The sequence below is a fragment of the Ammodytes marinus genome (assembly GCF_949987685.1).
Source record: "Ammodytes marinus genome assembly, chromosome: 18".
NCBI lineage: Eukaryota > Metazoa > Chordata > Actinopteri > Uranoscopiformes > Ammodytidae > Ammodytes > Ammodytes marinus.
The window spans coordinates 4,051,055-4,063,356 of NC_137222.1; the positions used below are offsets into that span (position 1 = coordinate 4,051,055).

At 42.3% G+C, this 12,302-nt stretch overlaps 1 protein-coding gene across 3 annotated transcripts; it reads left to right on the plus strand.

The window, feature by feature from the left end:
* The first annotated feature begins 787 nt into the window (after positions 1–787).
* On the plus strand, positions 788–12,171 carry dab2 (DAB adaptor protein 2). Of its 3 annotated transcripts, none has more exons than XM_080046515.1 (15): positions 788–1,022; positions 4,034–4,314; positions 5,048–5,187; positions 5,583–5,681; positions 6,184–6,315; positions 6,744–6,827; positions 7,173–7,199; positions 7,322–7,372; positions 7,471–7,533; positions 8,457–9,077; positions 9,707–9,842; positions 10,050–10,709; positions 11,095–11,258; positions 11,355–11,429; positions 11,784–12,171. In XM_080046515.1, the coding sequence occupies exons 2-14, from the start codon at positions 4,182–4,184 to the stop codon at positions 11,409–11,411; spliced, it is 2,367 nt and encodes a 788-aa protein (XP_079902641.1). In that variant the 5' UTR covers positions 788–1,022; positions 4,034–4,181; the 3' UTR covers positions 11,412–11,429; positions 11,784–12,171. The 3 variants fall into 3 exon arrangements, with proteins under 3 accessions (XP_079902641.1, XP_079902642.1, XP_079902643.1); XM_080046516.1 differs by having other exon boundaries at positions 11,358–11,429; XM_080046517.1 differs by lacking the exon at positions 8,457–9,077.
* Positions 12,172–12,302: the final 131 nt, after the last annotated feature.

Consider the following 12,302-nt stretch of genomic DNA (forward strand, 5'->3'; position numbering starts at 1 on the left):
CAAAATAAATATGGAAATCAATCTTGTTACATTAGCGAGCTAGAGAGCTCATGAGAAAATATTCACGATTCACCAAATGCATTGAATTACATTCACATAGCCTGCAGTTAGTTTACAAAACATACTTACTCTACATGTAATTCTTACTATTGAATAATCATCATAAATATAAACTAAATTATTTTGAGGAACATGGAACCAAACTTAATATGTTTCTAAACCAAACTGTAGGGCCTGCTACTGTACACAACAACAACAACAGTGAAACAGTAACTTTTCAGGAAGCTTTCTAACTTCAAACAGTGTTCCAGGGATCACATTTTCCTGCAAGGAAAGTTTGTTTATTCAGTTATGAGAATATACCGTGGAAAATGTTCACTTCTCTGACACACACAAAGTTACATATTGCACCTTTAAGTACACTAAAGCGCACACAAACTTGCGATGCAAAATGTCTTAAACATCTTTATTGTTATACCAAATTATATTATAGGCTATTCTGTTTTGATGAAAATTTAAGATTTGTGCCAAAATCCAACACTGTAGGAACGCAGAAGTTGAGTGCAAACAGGCCTTCATTGTTTAATAGATTGTTATGCCTATGAAGAAAAAAAACATGAAACCAGATTTTCTTTTGACACAACGTCATGAACGCAACATTTATCATGGCCCACTTTACTGCGCGTGTAGGCTATGTCCAGTGGGCTCTGATGTTTTTTTCTTACACGTGAAGAGACCGCCCCCCTCTCATTTCTCTCTCTCTCTCCCTGTCCGAAATCTGCAGTGAGTTAGGATCTGTCAGCCAATGAAAGGGTTAAACTGGGAGTTTGCAGCGCTCTCTCCTTTCTGTCCACGACATTTAGCGGAAAACATCTGACTCCGGCTCGTTTTTTTTCCGAGGCTGTGTTTGGTTTTTACTCATTTTATCGCCGGAGCCGCGGAGGCATCACGGGAAGAACAAAAATCACTGTTTTTCTCGACAGCGGGGCCACTCAACGTCTCACTGCGCCGCTTTCACACAGGTAGGTCACTTGTTTGGTAACATTTTCCATCCATGCATCAATTAAGGATCCTTTAAAAAGAAAAAAAAAGCACTACAGGTAGTCGTTTAAAAGTAGGGCGAGTTACAGAAATGTTGTCAGTTGACTTTGCCTGTAAAAGTCAGGATAACTGTCTGCTACGAGTAAAGTTGGTATGAGTTGCTCTGCAGACTGACGCAAAGTTAAAAATCAGTTGTTTTCCCCCCATTAACTTTAAAAGAAGGCATCCTTTTTGAGGGGTTAAACTTCATCAAATATGTCTTTCAGTCACTCGTTTCGTTGTCCTTTTGTGCGTCAACTGTTAGAATAACCTAAAGTTGTTTTGTTTTGTTTGTAATGGCTGCAACATCTTTTTTTTTACTCTTTTTAAAAACACTTTAGGCTACTTCAATGACTTTCTAAGTTGCCTCTCCTATCCACATATCTGTAGGTTGCATTCATGTCCCACTTTTCAGTACAAAACTTATTTCCATCTGGTGTGAAAGTGTTTGCATGCCCTTTGTGTTCACAGTGGGCCTGCGGTATTTCACCATCTCATTCACTTGCAGACTGACTCATTCCCTGATTTCCTCCAGATGTGCAGTAGTTTACGTTTCCTGGCGGCCCTGGATTGTGACATTTCTCGCTCTTAGCCGTGCAGTTATTTCTGCTGACAAATATGATTTTTTTTTCACTTGTGCTCTGTGTGGGCCTTAACTAAGCCTTATTTGCTTAGCTTTAAAAAAATAAAATGCCACAGAATTTTATTGTCATCCATTGCCTTTCGGTAGCAGAGTATACCTTTTGAGCCTGTCATTAAAATGGTAATCCTTTAACTCCAAACTGCAATGAACAGCTGACATTTCACTTTTATTAGCCTTTCTTCCTTCGGCTTAGAGGGACTCTGACACCACCGTGGGTTACTGGACAAGCGCAGTCATGTGTCACGCTCTCGTAAAACGGAGCATCAACAAGTGTTTAGGGTTATAATGTCTTGTTTTTTTTCTTCTCTCCACTTCTCCGCACAGCGACAAAAACAGTATCTGTGTGTGCCTTTGCTGGAATCAACATGTCACCATCATGGCGGAAACAAAGATACATAGGCTTTACCCTGCCTGTTTCCTTGACCCTAATAGTGGTGACAAAAGAATAGTGTTTATGTTTGGTTTGGTTTTACAGCTTGTAGCAGTAGCTCTTGTAATAAGCATATCATGCTTGGGTATGTCAAGTGTCTCTGATATGTGTCCCTATCAGATATGGTCATGTGGGATTCACACAGAGGCAACGGTTGGCAGTCACACAAACCTTGAATGCACCGAGTGACCTGAGAGTTCCCATATCTGTTATCTCATCCTTAATGGCTGTCATTTCCTTTATGAATGAAAACATATGAACTGCCTGATCTCTTTACGTCATAAATGATAACCTATGGACTACTGGATTGTGAAGGGATTTGTTTTGTTATCCAAATATCTTTTATTTAGATTAAAGAATTCAGAATTTTCCCCCAGATCACACAGGTGTATTTGGACTGTCCCCCAAATTGATTTTACCCTGATTTCAAAGCACCATTGATAATAAGTGTAGGTTTTATAGACAGGCTTGTGACAATGAGAACATTGCATTGTGGGTGACTGAGTGATGATTCCAAACGACTCCCAATTACCCGTGCGTTGTTGTATCTTAGCTTGGGGGGCATCACGGGATCTTTTGCTCTGTTAGCGTAAGATTAACCTCAGGTAATTGCTCAACCTTTGCCCACTTTCAACCTTTGGTCCAGCATGCCTACAGTATTTTCACTCACAGCCTCTCCGCACTGTTAACTACTATAGCCAGTAGAGCTCCTGGAACTGGTCCTAAAGGTATGTAGCTATGTTCCACACGGAGCCATGTTTACGTTGGTTATATTCCAGTAGTTGTACAGATGTGGGACTCTTTTATGGCTTTTTTTTTACCTGACTGAATGCATGCGATTGTTTCTACTTGGTTTGGATTTTTTGATTTATTAAGTGACTTAAATGGCTATATATCCACGCAAGAGAAGTTTATTCTACTAAGCCAAGGAGGAGATGTAGGTGAATTTAGCATCTGCTTCCTGCAACTCCCTGTGATGTTTTAGTGTCATGTGACATTGCCTTGTGTTTCCTGTACAAACGCAGAGGTTTTCAAACCTGATGTTGACAGACATATTGATTTTGAGGTTCTTGTTGATGTGCATATACGTGTGTGAGTAGCATGTTGCTCCCTATAGCAACAGTTAGAACTACAGCTTACTGGTTTTGGATGGAATTTTTTTTATGGGTCTGACAGATCACATGATGTGCTTGAAAGCTTGAAAAGAAAATGTGTTTTTCTTTAACCGTCTGTACAGTTATAGCGGTGCCAAGTTATTCGTCCTTAAGAAACCCTGGCTGAATCAATGTTGAGTTCAATGGCAGGAGAAAAAAATCGAACGTAAAGAGGAGACACAACTGGTCAGGCAATGGCTTTAGGAGCATTTGCCAGTTTACGGGGCTGCCGAAGCACTGACGCAGCATGTGTGTAGAAGCAGGGTTAAAGTGTGTGTGTGTTTTCTCCGTTCCTGTCCTTATGAGACCATGAGGTTTTATGGGTCAGGTGTCCTGTTATACTTCACTGTCTGTTTTTTTGTGGTTGTAAATGTTTACTGTGGATTGTTAAAAACTAAGGATGGGATTGTTTCAGCAGCTACCTACAAAACCTTTTTTTTAGCGGTAGCAAAAGTATTTTAATTGTTGACCTTTACATACAGACCAGTAGTACCTTGTTCGCAGTTTTACCAGGAAAGATTGTGTAACTATTCACATTCCATCTCCTTTTCTTGGTATCTCTCCATCTCCCTCTGCTTCCCTCCTACCTTAATAATATTGTCTGTTTGATGATTGATGAAGATTTGTTTTTTGCTAATTATTTTAAATTTAAAATCAACTAAAAAAAATCTCTTTCTCTCTCTCTCTCGCACGCACCGTCCCCACTTCACTTTTTTTCTGCCCCAGACGAGCGATCAAGAACAGCATGTGTGGGTGTTGAGGAGATTCATCTGTCCGGTTGACCTCTGTGTTGGGCTGCGGTCTGCTTAACCACCACCACATCACCCCCTGTCTGACGGTCCACTCTCCCAGTGAGGCTCACACTCCACACACCATGTCTGCTGAGGTGGAGACCAGCCTGCCTGCCGTAGCTGCTGATCCCAGTGCAGTGTCCCCATCCGGCACCCCTCCCACCACCCCCACCACCGCCACATCCAAGGTCGCATTCAAGAAAGAGAAGAAGAAGGGTGAGTGATGGAGGATTTAAAGGTGGAAGTCAGTGATTCTGGAGAATGCTTGTTGTCAAATTATTATTTTTTTTAAATCTAGTGTTAATACACATCCTAGACTCTGTAAATGGGCATGTTGCTTGCTGCGGTGGGCCCCCTTTATTTAAATATACTTTGTTCACATACCATTTTACAGAACTTAGGCTGTTCTGGCAGGCCACACACAGTACTGACAGGTAGTGGATCATGTGAACATATTCACTGATTTTTTTTAATGACTAAGGCTGGATATTGGCAAGTACTTCATGATACGATACGCATCACAGTACATGGGTCACAATATGATATATCATGAACATTGTGATATGGTTGTTCTTAATACACCACATGGCATTATATTGATAAAATAACGTACACATTGAAACAAAACTATTTTAATTCCAATTCGAAACCCGGCAATCCGAGACAACTAACCGTATACTGCGACATCTACAGGAGCGGAGGTTGTAGTTCACAACCAGTTTAAAATTAGAATTTTATTATCTTCAAAATATTGGAGCGATACCATACACGTATCATGAAATAAAGTATCAGGATATATTGCTGTATCAATTGTTTGGCACAGCCCCATGCAATGACTGAAGATCATGCCATGAGCAACACATCAAACTGACTATTCAATTAGAACATTCTCTGGTTTAATCTTGTAGAAATCATAGTTTTTCTTGACTATTTTTCCTTTTGGTTCTAGTCCCGGAGAAGACAGATGAGTACCTGCTGGGCAGGTTTCAGGGCGATGGCGTGAGGTACAAGGCAAAGCTGATTGGTGTTGATGACGTGCCAGAGGCCAGAGGAGACAAGATGTGCCAGGACTCCATGATGAAACTTAAGGTACATCAGAAGACCCTGTATTGGTTCTTGTTATCTTTTAAAAGTCATGAAAAACATTCTCCTTTCTGAAAACCACTTTTTTTGGACACTACACAATGTAAATAGTTTTCTAGTAGAAACACAAATTACAATTTATAACCTGGAACATTAGCATAGTATGTTACCTTTGGAACCTGTTTCAGGTCATCTGCAAGTGCTTTTCTTTCCACATTAGGCAGTGACTGATTCAAGACAACAGCTGCCTTCCACAAGAACAACATTGTTTTTTTCTGTCAACATTTCCTCACTGCACAAACTTTTAGGATATTTAAATGGCTTTAAGTCAAAAGTCATGTTTTAGTTTACTTAACAAAAGAGAGAAATATTAAAATATGCATTATAATTTATTTCACCAGGGCATGGCAGTAGCTGCACGGTCTCAAGGCAAACACAAACAGAGGATCTGGATCAACATTTCCATGTCGGGCATCAAGATCATCGATGAGAAATCGGGAGTGAGTTGTGCCCCTGCTTTACCTTTACTGTCACACCGGCTCATATTTATAGTGTTTTTATTGTCATGTTGATTAGCCTAGATTTGGTTTTGTATTGTGTTTTGAGCATGTACAGCACTTGGTTCAACTAAGGTTGTTTTAAAGGTGATGCGAGAACCTTTTCAGTATTTCTGAAACTGTCACATTTTTCCACTGATGACCATAAATGACATGTAACAGCAAACGAGACCATCAATGCAAAGAATGCTATTTTTATATAGTTTTTCTAAATGCCTTTGTCGTGGGTACGCTCACCCAGGAACTACAGCTAGTGTAGTTTCAACACTACCGCTTTTGTCCAAAGGGGGTGCAAGAATGAACACAAACTGAAAGTTCCTTGGAGCACCTTTTTTTAAATGTGCTATATAAATAAACTTTGGCTTGCCACCACATTGTGAGGTCCATTAGATTTCGTTTGGTCTGTATTGCTAATAAAACCATTTTTGTCCTTTTTATAACTCAGGTGATTGAACATGAGCATTTGGTGAACAGGATCTCGTTCATTGCCAGAGACGTGACAGACAACCGGGCGTTTGGATACGTGTGTGGAGCAGAGGGGCAGCATCAGTTCTTTGCCATAAAGACCGCTCAACAGGTAACACTCGCAATTCACCATTGCAATTGATGTATATTTGTTCAAAAATACTGCTAATAGCAAGCAAGAAAGCTATCACTTGGGCATTGGCGTAGGGAGACGCCCGCTGATGAAAAACCAGTGGCGAACAATTGTTGAAGAGATCTTTTTTTAATGGAGAAATTGACTCACAAACTGATATAAGGCAAGTTTATTGATATGGCACAATTCAGGTACAAGGCCATTCAAAGTGCTTCACAGGGGCGTAAAATACATCAAGATTAGACATTAGAAATTGCTTTTAATTTAAGTGGTAAAACACTCACTCGATAGGAAACCGACACACAGACTCACATATCTGTCTTTGACACAGAAGAACAAAAAACTGCACAAACCACTAAGAACACGAGGAGAAATAATATGCTGTCTATCTTTCTGTCCCCACACAGGCCGAGCCCCTAGTCATTGATCTGAAAGATCTCTTCCAGGTCATCTTCAACCTGAGGAAGAAAGAGGCAGAGGCCTCACAGAAGGTACAGTAACCGCTTCACAAGCATTTCACTTTAAAATGGAAAAAGTGTGTTCTTTTTTTTCTTTCAAAAGTCAGACAGTGAGAACATTTTCTCCTCAAAAAGAAAAGCAGTGACGGGACACACACACACACACACACGCACACACACACACACTCACACACACACACACACACACACACGCACACGCACGCGCACACTGCATGTACCTCCCGAGTGTCAACACTGCCTCTCTGTGTTCTGTCAATGAATCACATCCTTGGACATTCCATTGAAATGATGTGAAAATGACACACGCCTGGGTGAATTAAGCAAATAAGTCAATAACAGTCTACGCTCTGTTTACAGGGTGAAAATGGCAGCGCTGTAGTTGAGGTAAGCACTTGGAACCAAGCACTTTGTTTTCTTTTAAAATAGCTCCCTCAGACTCCCGCCTCCTGCCTCCCTTAACCTTCTGCTTTTCTTTTCTTTTTTTTCTCTCTCTCTCTTGTTTATAGAATGGAAGTGATGCCCTGCTAAGTGTGGACGGTGCAGTGAAAACAGCCCAAGTAAGAATGGCTACCCCTGTGGTGTTGAGTATAATAGGGCCGATTTAAAGAAGCTGAGCAAATACAGTATGTTTTCTGTTTCTTTTCTTGACATCCAGCCAGTGGAGCAGCTTGACCTTTTTGGAGACATGTCGACCCCTCCAGACATCCAGTCTCCAAATGTAAGTGTGGTGCCACGGTTAAACATGTTCCCTTTTTATTTGGGCAACATAGTGGAATACTTATTCAAGGAAGTGAAGCATGGGTGTACTGTATATACTGTATACCATACATACTATACAGTTTTTACACATCTTAAGGGCTGGAGAAGGGTTTTATCCCAAGATCTTTTTGAAAACGAGGAAGTAAGAAGTGTAGCCATATAGCAATATGGTTTGCTACATGCTGCTTTTATCAGATATTGTTTTCTGAGATCTGCTTTAGTGTGTTTCTTCTAGGAAAATGCCTCTTCTAAAATAACCTCAGCACCTCCAAAAATCATTCCATGTGTGTATGGACTCAATTCTTAAAAGGTCACACCTTTTTTTCTGTGTTTTAATTATTGGCTGTAAGTGACATCACCATTCATAAATTGTCCAATCAAAAAGGATCTTTTAAGAATTGAGTTCATGCTTCATGCGTATACCAATCTCTCATTGTTGTCCATCGAACCTTTTTAAAGCTGCAACAAGTAGAATCTATCAAAGAGATATTTTTTTGTGTTGACTCTCTGGTGACACCTGGAGTCAGTCTACTGGTAGTGTTTTTAATTCTGTTAAATCGGCCAGCTCATCAGCTGAGTATCAGGCCAAGGAGCAAGTGCTGACTTCAGCATAATTACATACAATGCTCTTGTCCAGGGCAAACAAGAATTGAGTAGCAACTTCAATGGACTTTAGACTTTACTATGCAATTAAACATTTTGAGTTAAATATTCTACTGGTGGCAGCTTTAAATTACCATGTCTTTTTCACACACACCATGTGATTCATTTTTCATTTTGTTAACACGTGTGTTCTTCTCCTTCTGCAGAAAGTGATTCATGAATCTCTTTTGTTTTTTTGTCTCTCTCTCCCACTGCCCCCTTCTCTCATGTTAAAACCAGGAATCTAATGATATTCTCTTGCTGGACTTTTCCGCTGAAGTTGACAGCAATCAGAATTGCATAAAGGACTCGTACTCATTTGTAACTTCCGGCGCCCCTGACCACAGGGCGCCTAACCAGACAGAGAACCCCTTTTCCTCCACATTTGGCTACTTTCCAACCCCAGACACTGACCCTTTCAGAGACGACCCCCTTTCTAAATCGCCCGACAATGCGCATCACATCTCCGTCGCCACCGCCAATCGCCTAAACAGCACGGCTAAGACAATTATGAACGGTGTTGGTGGTGGTTTGAACGGAGACTCTGAACACCTCAGCAGTCAGCAGATAAACGGGTTATCCAGTAAGACTATGATCCTGGCTCTCAGTAACGGACAGTGGCCACTAGGGGGCAAAATAACCCAGGGCAACACAATTACCATGATGGACGGCAATGAATCGGGAGCGGCCCTCTCCACCAAAAACCCCTTTTTCGACTCATCTTTGAAAGCCGCCCCTGTCGTCTCTAACGGCATAACTCATCTTCACCCGCAACCCCCGGCGACCCATAGCAAGGACTCTGTAGTCATAAACCCCCCTCCGCAGAGCTCTAAGGCTGGACGAGGTCGAAGGAGTGCAAAGGTGAAATTCCATAGCACAGATGAATCATATAGTAGAGTTGCATGTGTGATGCCTAAAAACACTGGGTTTGATGCACATTTCTCTCCAAGGCCTTAATACGTTTGGTAACAACTCCCTCTCCCTCCTATGAGCATTTGGGTTGCGCATTGGGTGCCTGAAGTGATATGCCGCGGGATGCATTTGGTTTACGATGAGATGCAAGGCCTGTAATTAAGAATTGCAGTAAAGGGCACGTTGTTGGTGTTGTTTGTTTTTGATCTGTCCTGTCTGCATGCATGCACTGGTGGTCACATGCTTCTCTGTCTGGCTTGAATACATTTACACTTTGACTGTGCTGCTGCTGACCACCACACACTGTACCCTTTCTCAATTCTGCACTTCATCTATTTCTCTTGCGTTCATGCTTCAGTGATAAAAGTACTGGTAAGTGGCAGAGCATGCATATGTTTCAATGTTTAAGGTAATTACTGGAGTGTTTTGTTCTGACTACATAATTATAGGACTGTAAATAATTTGCCGTTAAAACATTTGTTTATTCTTAATTTCTACGTACTGCATGGTTCAGTTGACGAGTATAAATGATGCCAATGTGGTGCAAAAATTATTAATTTTTGATTTTCTGTGAATAGTCCACAGCCAATGACCTGTTTGGAGCAGAGCTGTTTGCTGCGCCCAGTCAAACTGAGGTTGGCTCATTTGCTCCGAGTGACATGTTCAACAGTACACCTGCCAACTCCACTCCAGTCTCCTCCATAGCTGCTCTGGGTAATATGCAAGACAGGAACTTTGTGTTTTATCCAAATATTAAGATGTTGTTTCAGCTTAACGTTGCACCTAAATGACCAGAACAAGTTGCACCTTGTATTTATACTAGTATTAAAGAAGACATGTTATGGAAGGAAAATAGCCAAACATCTCAAAATTGTCCAGTTTCTGCCTTAAACTTTCATATTGCTTATTCTTTCCTTCCAGGGAACCTTCAGTTAGGTCCTCCGGTCACTACAACTATCCCCGCTGCAGGCATGTGGGGAGCCCCCTCCACTGTACCCTCCATGTACCCTATGCAAGGCCACATGCAAGGCCATATGCCCGGCCATATGCCCGGCCATATGCCCGGCTACCCACAGCCCTCTGCCTTCGGTGGCCTACCCATCCCTCCCACAGCCTGGGGTCACCAGCAGCAGATGCCTCCTCAGTATGCCAACCAGCCTCTATCCCCACCCCACATCTTCCCACCGGGCCCAACAATGGGTGCTCCCGGTTGGGGTCAGCCGGCCACCACCAACCCCTTCCAGTTCCCCGCAATGGGTGACCCGCACGGTCCATCACGCCCCCCTCCCAGGCCGCCCGGTAAAGAAGCCCCCGCTAAGGTAGAGCCCAGCGCCTTCACGTCTCTGGACCCACTCGGCGATAGAGAGAAGAAGTCGGGAAAGGACATGTTCAAGGACTTCCAGATCGCCAAGCCCCCCGCCATCCCAGCGAGGAAAGGGGAGCTGGGGTCCAACTCGGCTCCAGTGCCCAACAACCAGGAGGCCGGGGCCTTCGACCAGTACTTTAACAGTAAAGTGGGGATGGCTACGGAGACCGCAGATCACGACGACTTTGATATCAATCAGATTTCAGCGGTTGTTGGTAAACAAGCTGCAGCAGCAATGCATTACACAGTATGGAAAAATAGGAAATATTTTAAAGTTCCTTGTAGATAGCTACAAGGAACTTTAAAATATTTCCTCTGACGATCATAACTACCATGTAACAGCTAACTAGACCATGAGTCTAAAGCATCTTATTTTTATATAAGTATTAGTAATGCCCTGTCATGGGTACACTCACCCAGGAACAACAGCTGGAGTAGTAAAAACACTACCAGTGTTGTCCATAGGGGCCGCTAGAATTAACACAAACTGAAAGCTCTTCGTAGCCATTTTAAATAGTTGCAAGTTTATGTGTAAAAGACTATGAGATTTGTCACTAATTGTTTCATAAAGTGCCTGTTGTTTCCATGTTCCCAAACCAGCTCCTGCTCCGGCTGCAGCCCCAAATCCAAGCTTTAACCCTGGCCTCCTGGACGATGCCTTCTCTATGGCTCCCATCGCCAATAACTCGGGACCAGCCGACATGTTCGATAAAGCATTCGGGGCTCCAGGGTCCAGTCCGTTTGGAGCGCCGCCTGTAGCTATGGTACAGAGATTCACACATAGATATATTTTACACCTCACAACGTGTCACAGTATGTAATATTTTTAAAATGTTATGCCCTTTTTTCTATTCTTACAGCAGCCTACTACTGCACCAGCTGCTTTTGGGGATCCTTTTGGAAATCCTTTTGCCTGATGATAACTCCGTCCATAAGTAAGTATATTTAAGTTATCTTTATTAGCAAATTTACACAAGGCACATTGAAATGCTTCTTTTCGCATATCCCCTCTCAAGTTACCATACTTCTGAGGGGGTCAGAGCGCAGGGTCAACCATAGTACAGCACCCCTGGAGCAGTTTGGGGTTAAGTGCCGTGCTCAAGGACACAATGGTAGAGATGGTGGTCACCGTAGATATAATACCAGCCACCACTAGTTTACTACTAACACCCTCCTGTCCAGTGCTGGGGATCCAACCAGAGACCTCATGGTTACTGGTCGGCCCCTCTTTCCTCTATGCAATCCTACCACCCTGTTTTCACCTGTTTGTCTTTTCTCTCCCCTCACAGTTGCAATGAAGTAAATTGAGAACATGGTGGACTTCACAGAGGAATAACATCTTTGGGACGAGCTGCTACAACGTGCGCCAGACAATCCAAACGATGAACTCCTGTAACTCTTGTCCCCTGACCCCACCCCCTTTTATTTTACACCTTCCGCCTTTTCATGTTGTTTTTGTCTATTTTTGTCCAATCAATCAGTAGTTTCCTTATTTGCCAAAGACCACTGATCGTAGAAGTAAATGTTGTGTCATGATCTGCTGAAGAAAGAAATGTGTTGTGTGTATGAGAGAGAGAGAGAGAGAGAGAGAGAGAGAGAGAGAGAGAGAGAGAGAGAGAGAAGGCACGTCCAAAGAGGTTCACTGTCTATGCTGTCTGTGTTTAAAGAAATAAAAGAATCATAATGCAGCAACGTCTTGATGTGTCCATTGCTTTCTTCAGACCAAGTAAGAGAATGAACATCCAGAGTTTGAAATCCACTAGAGACTCAACAGACAGACTAGTCTTTGACACATTTCTGTCAACATT

Bases quoted from the DNA above. Each gene is read 5' to 3' on its own strand.
- dab2 (XM_080046515.1), top strand. From the start codon at position 4,182: ATGTCTGCTGAGGTGGAGACCAGCCTGCCTGCCGTAGCTGCTGATCCC. The intron at 6,316-6,743 runs GTAACACTCGCA...GTCCCCACACAG, and splicing joins CCATAAAGACCGCTCAACAG to GCCGAGCCCCTAGTCATTGA. The intron at 7,373-7,470 runs GTAAGAATGGCT...CTTGACATCCAG, and splicing joins GTGCAGTGAAAACAGCCCAA to CCAGTGGAGCAGCTTGACCT.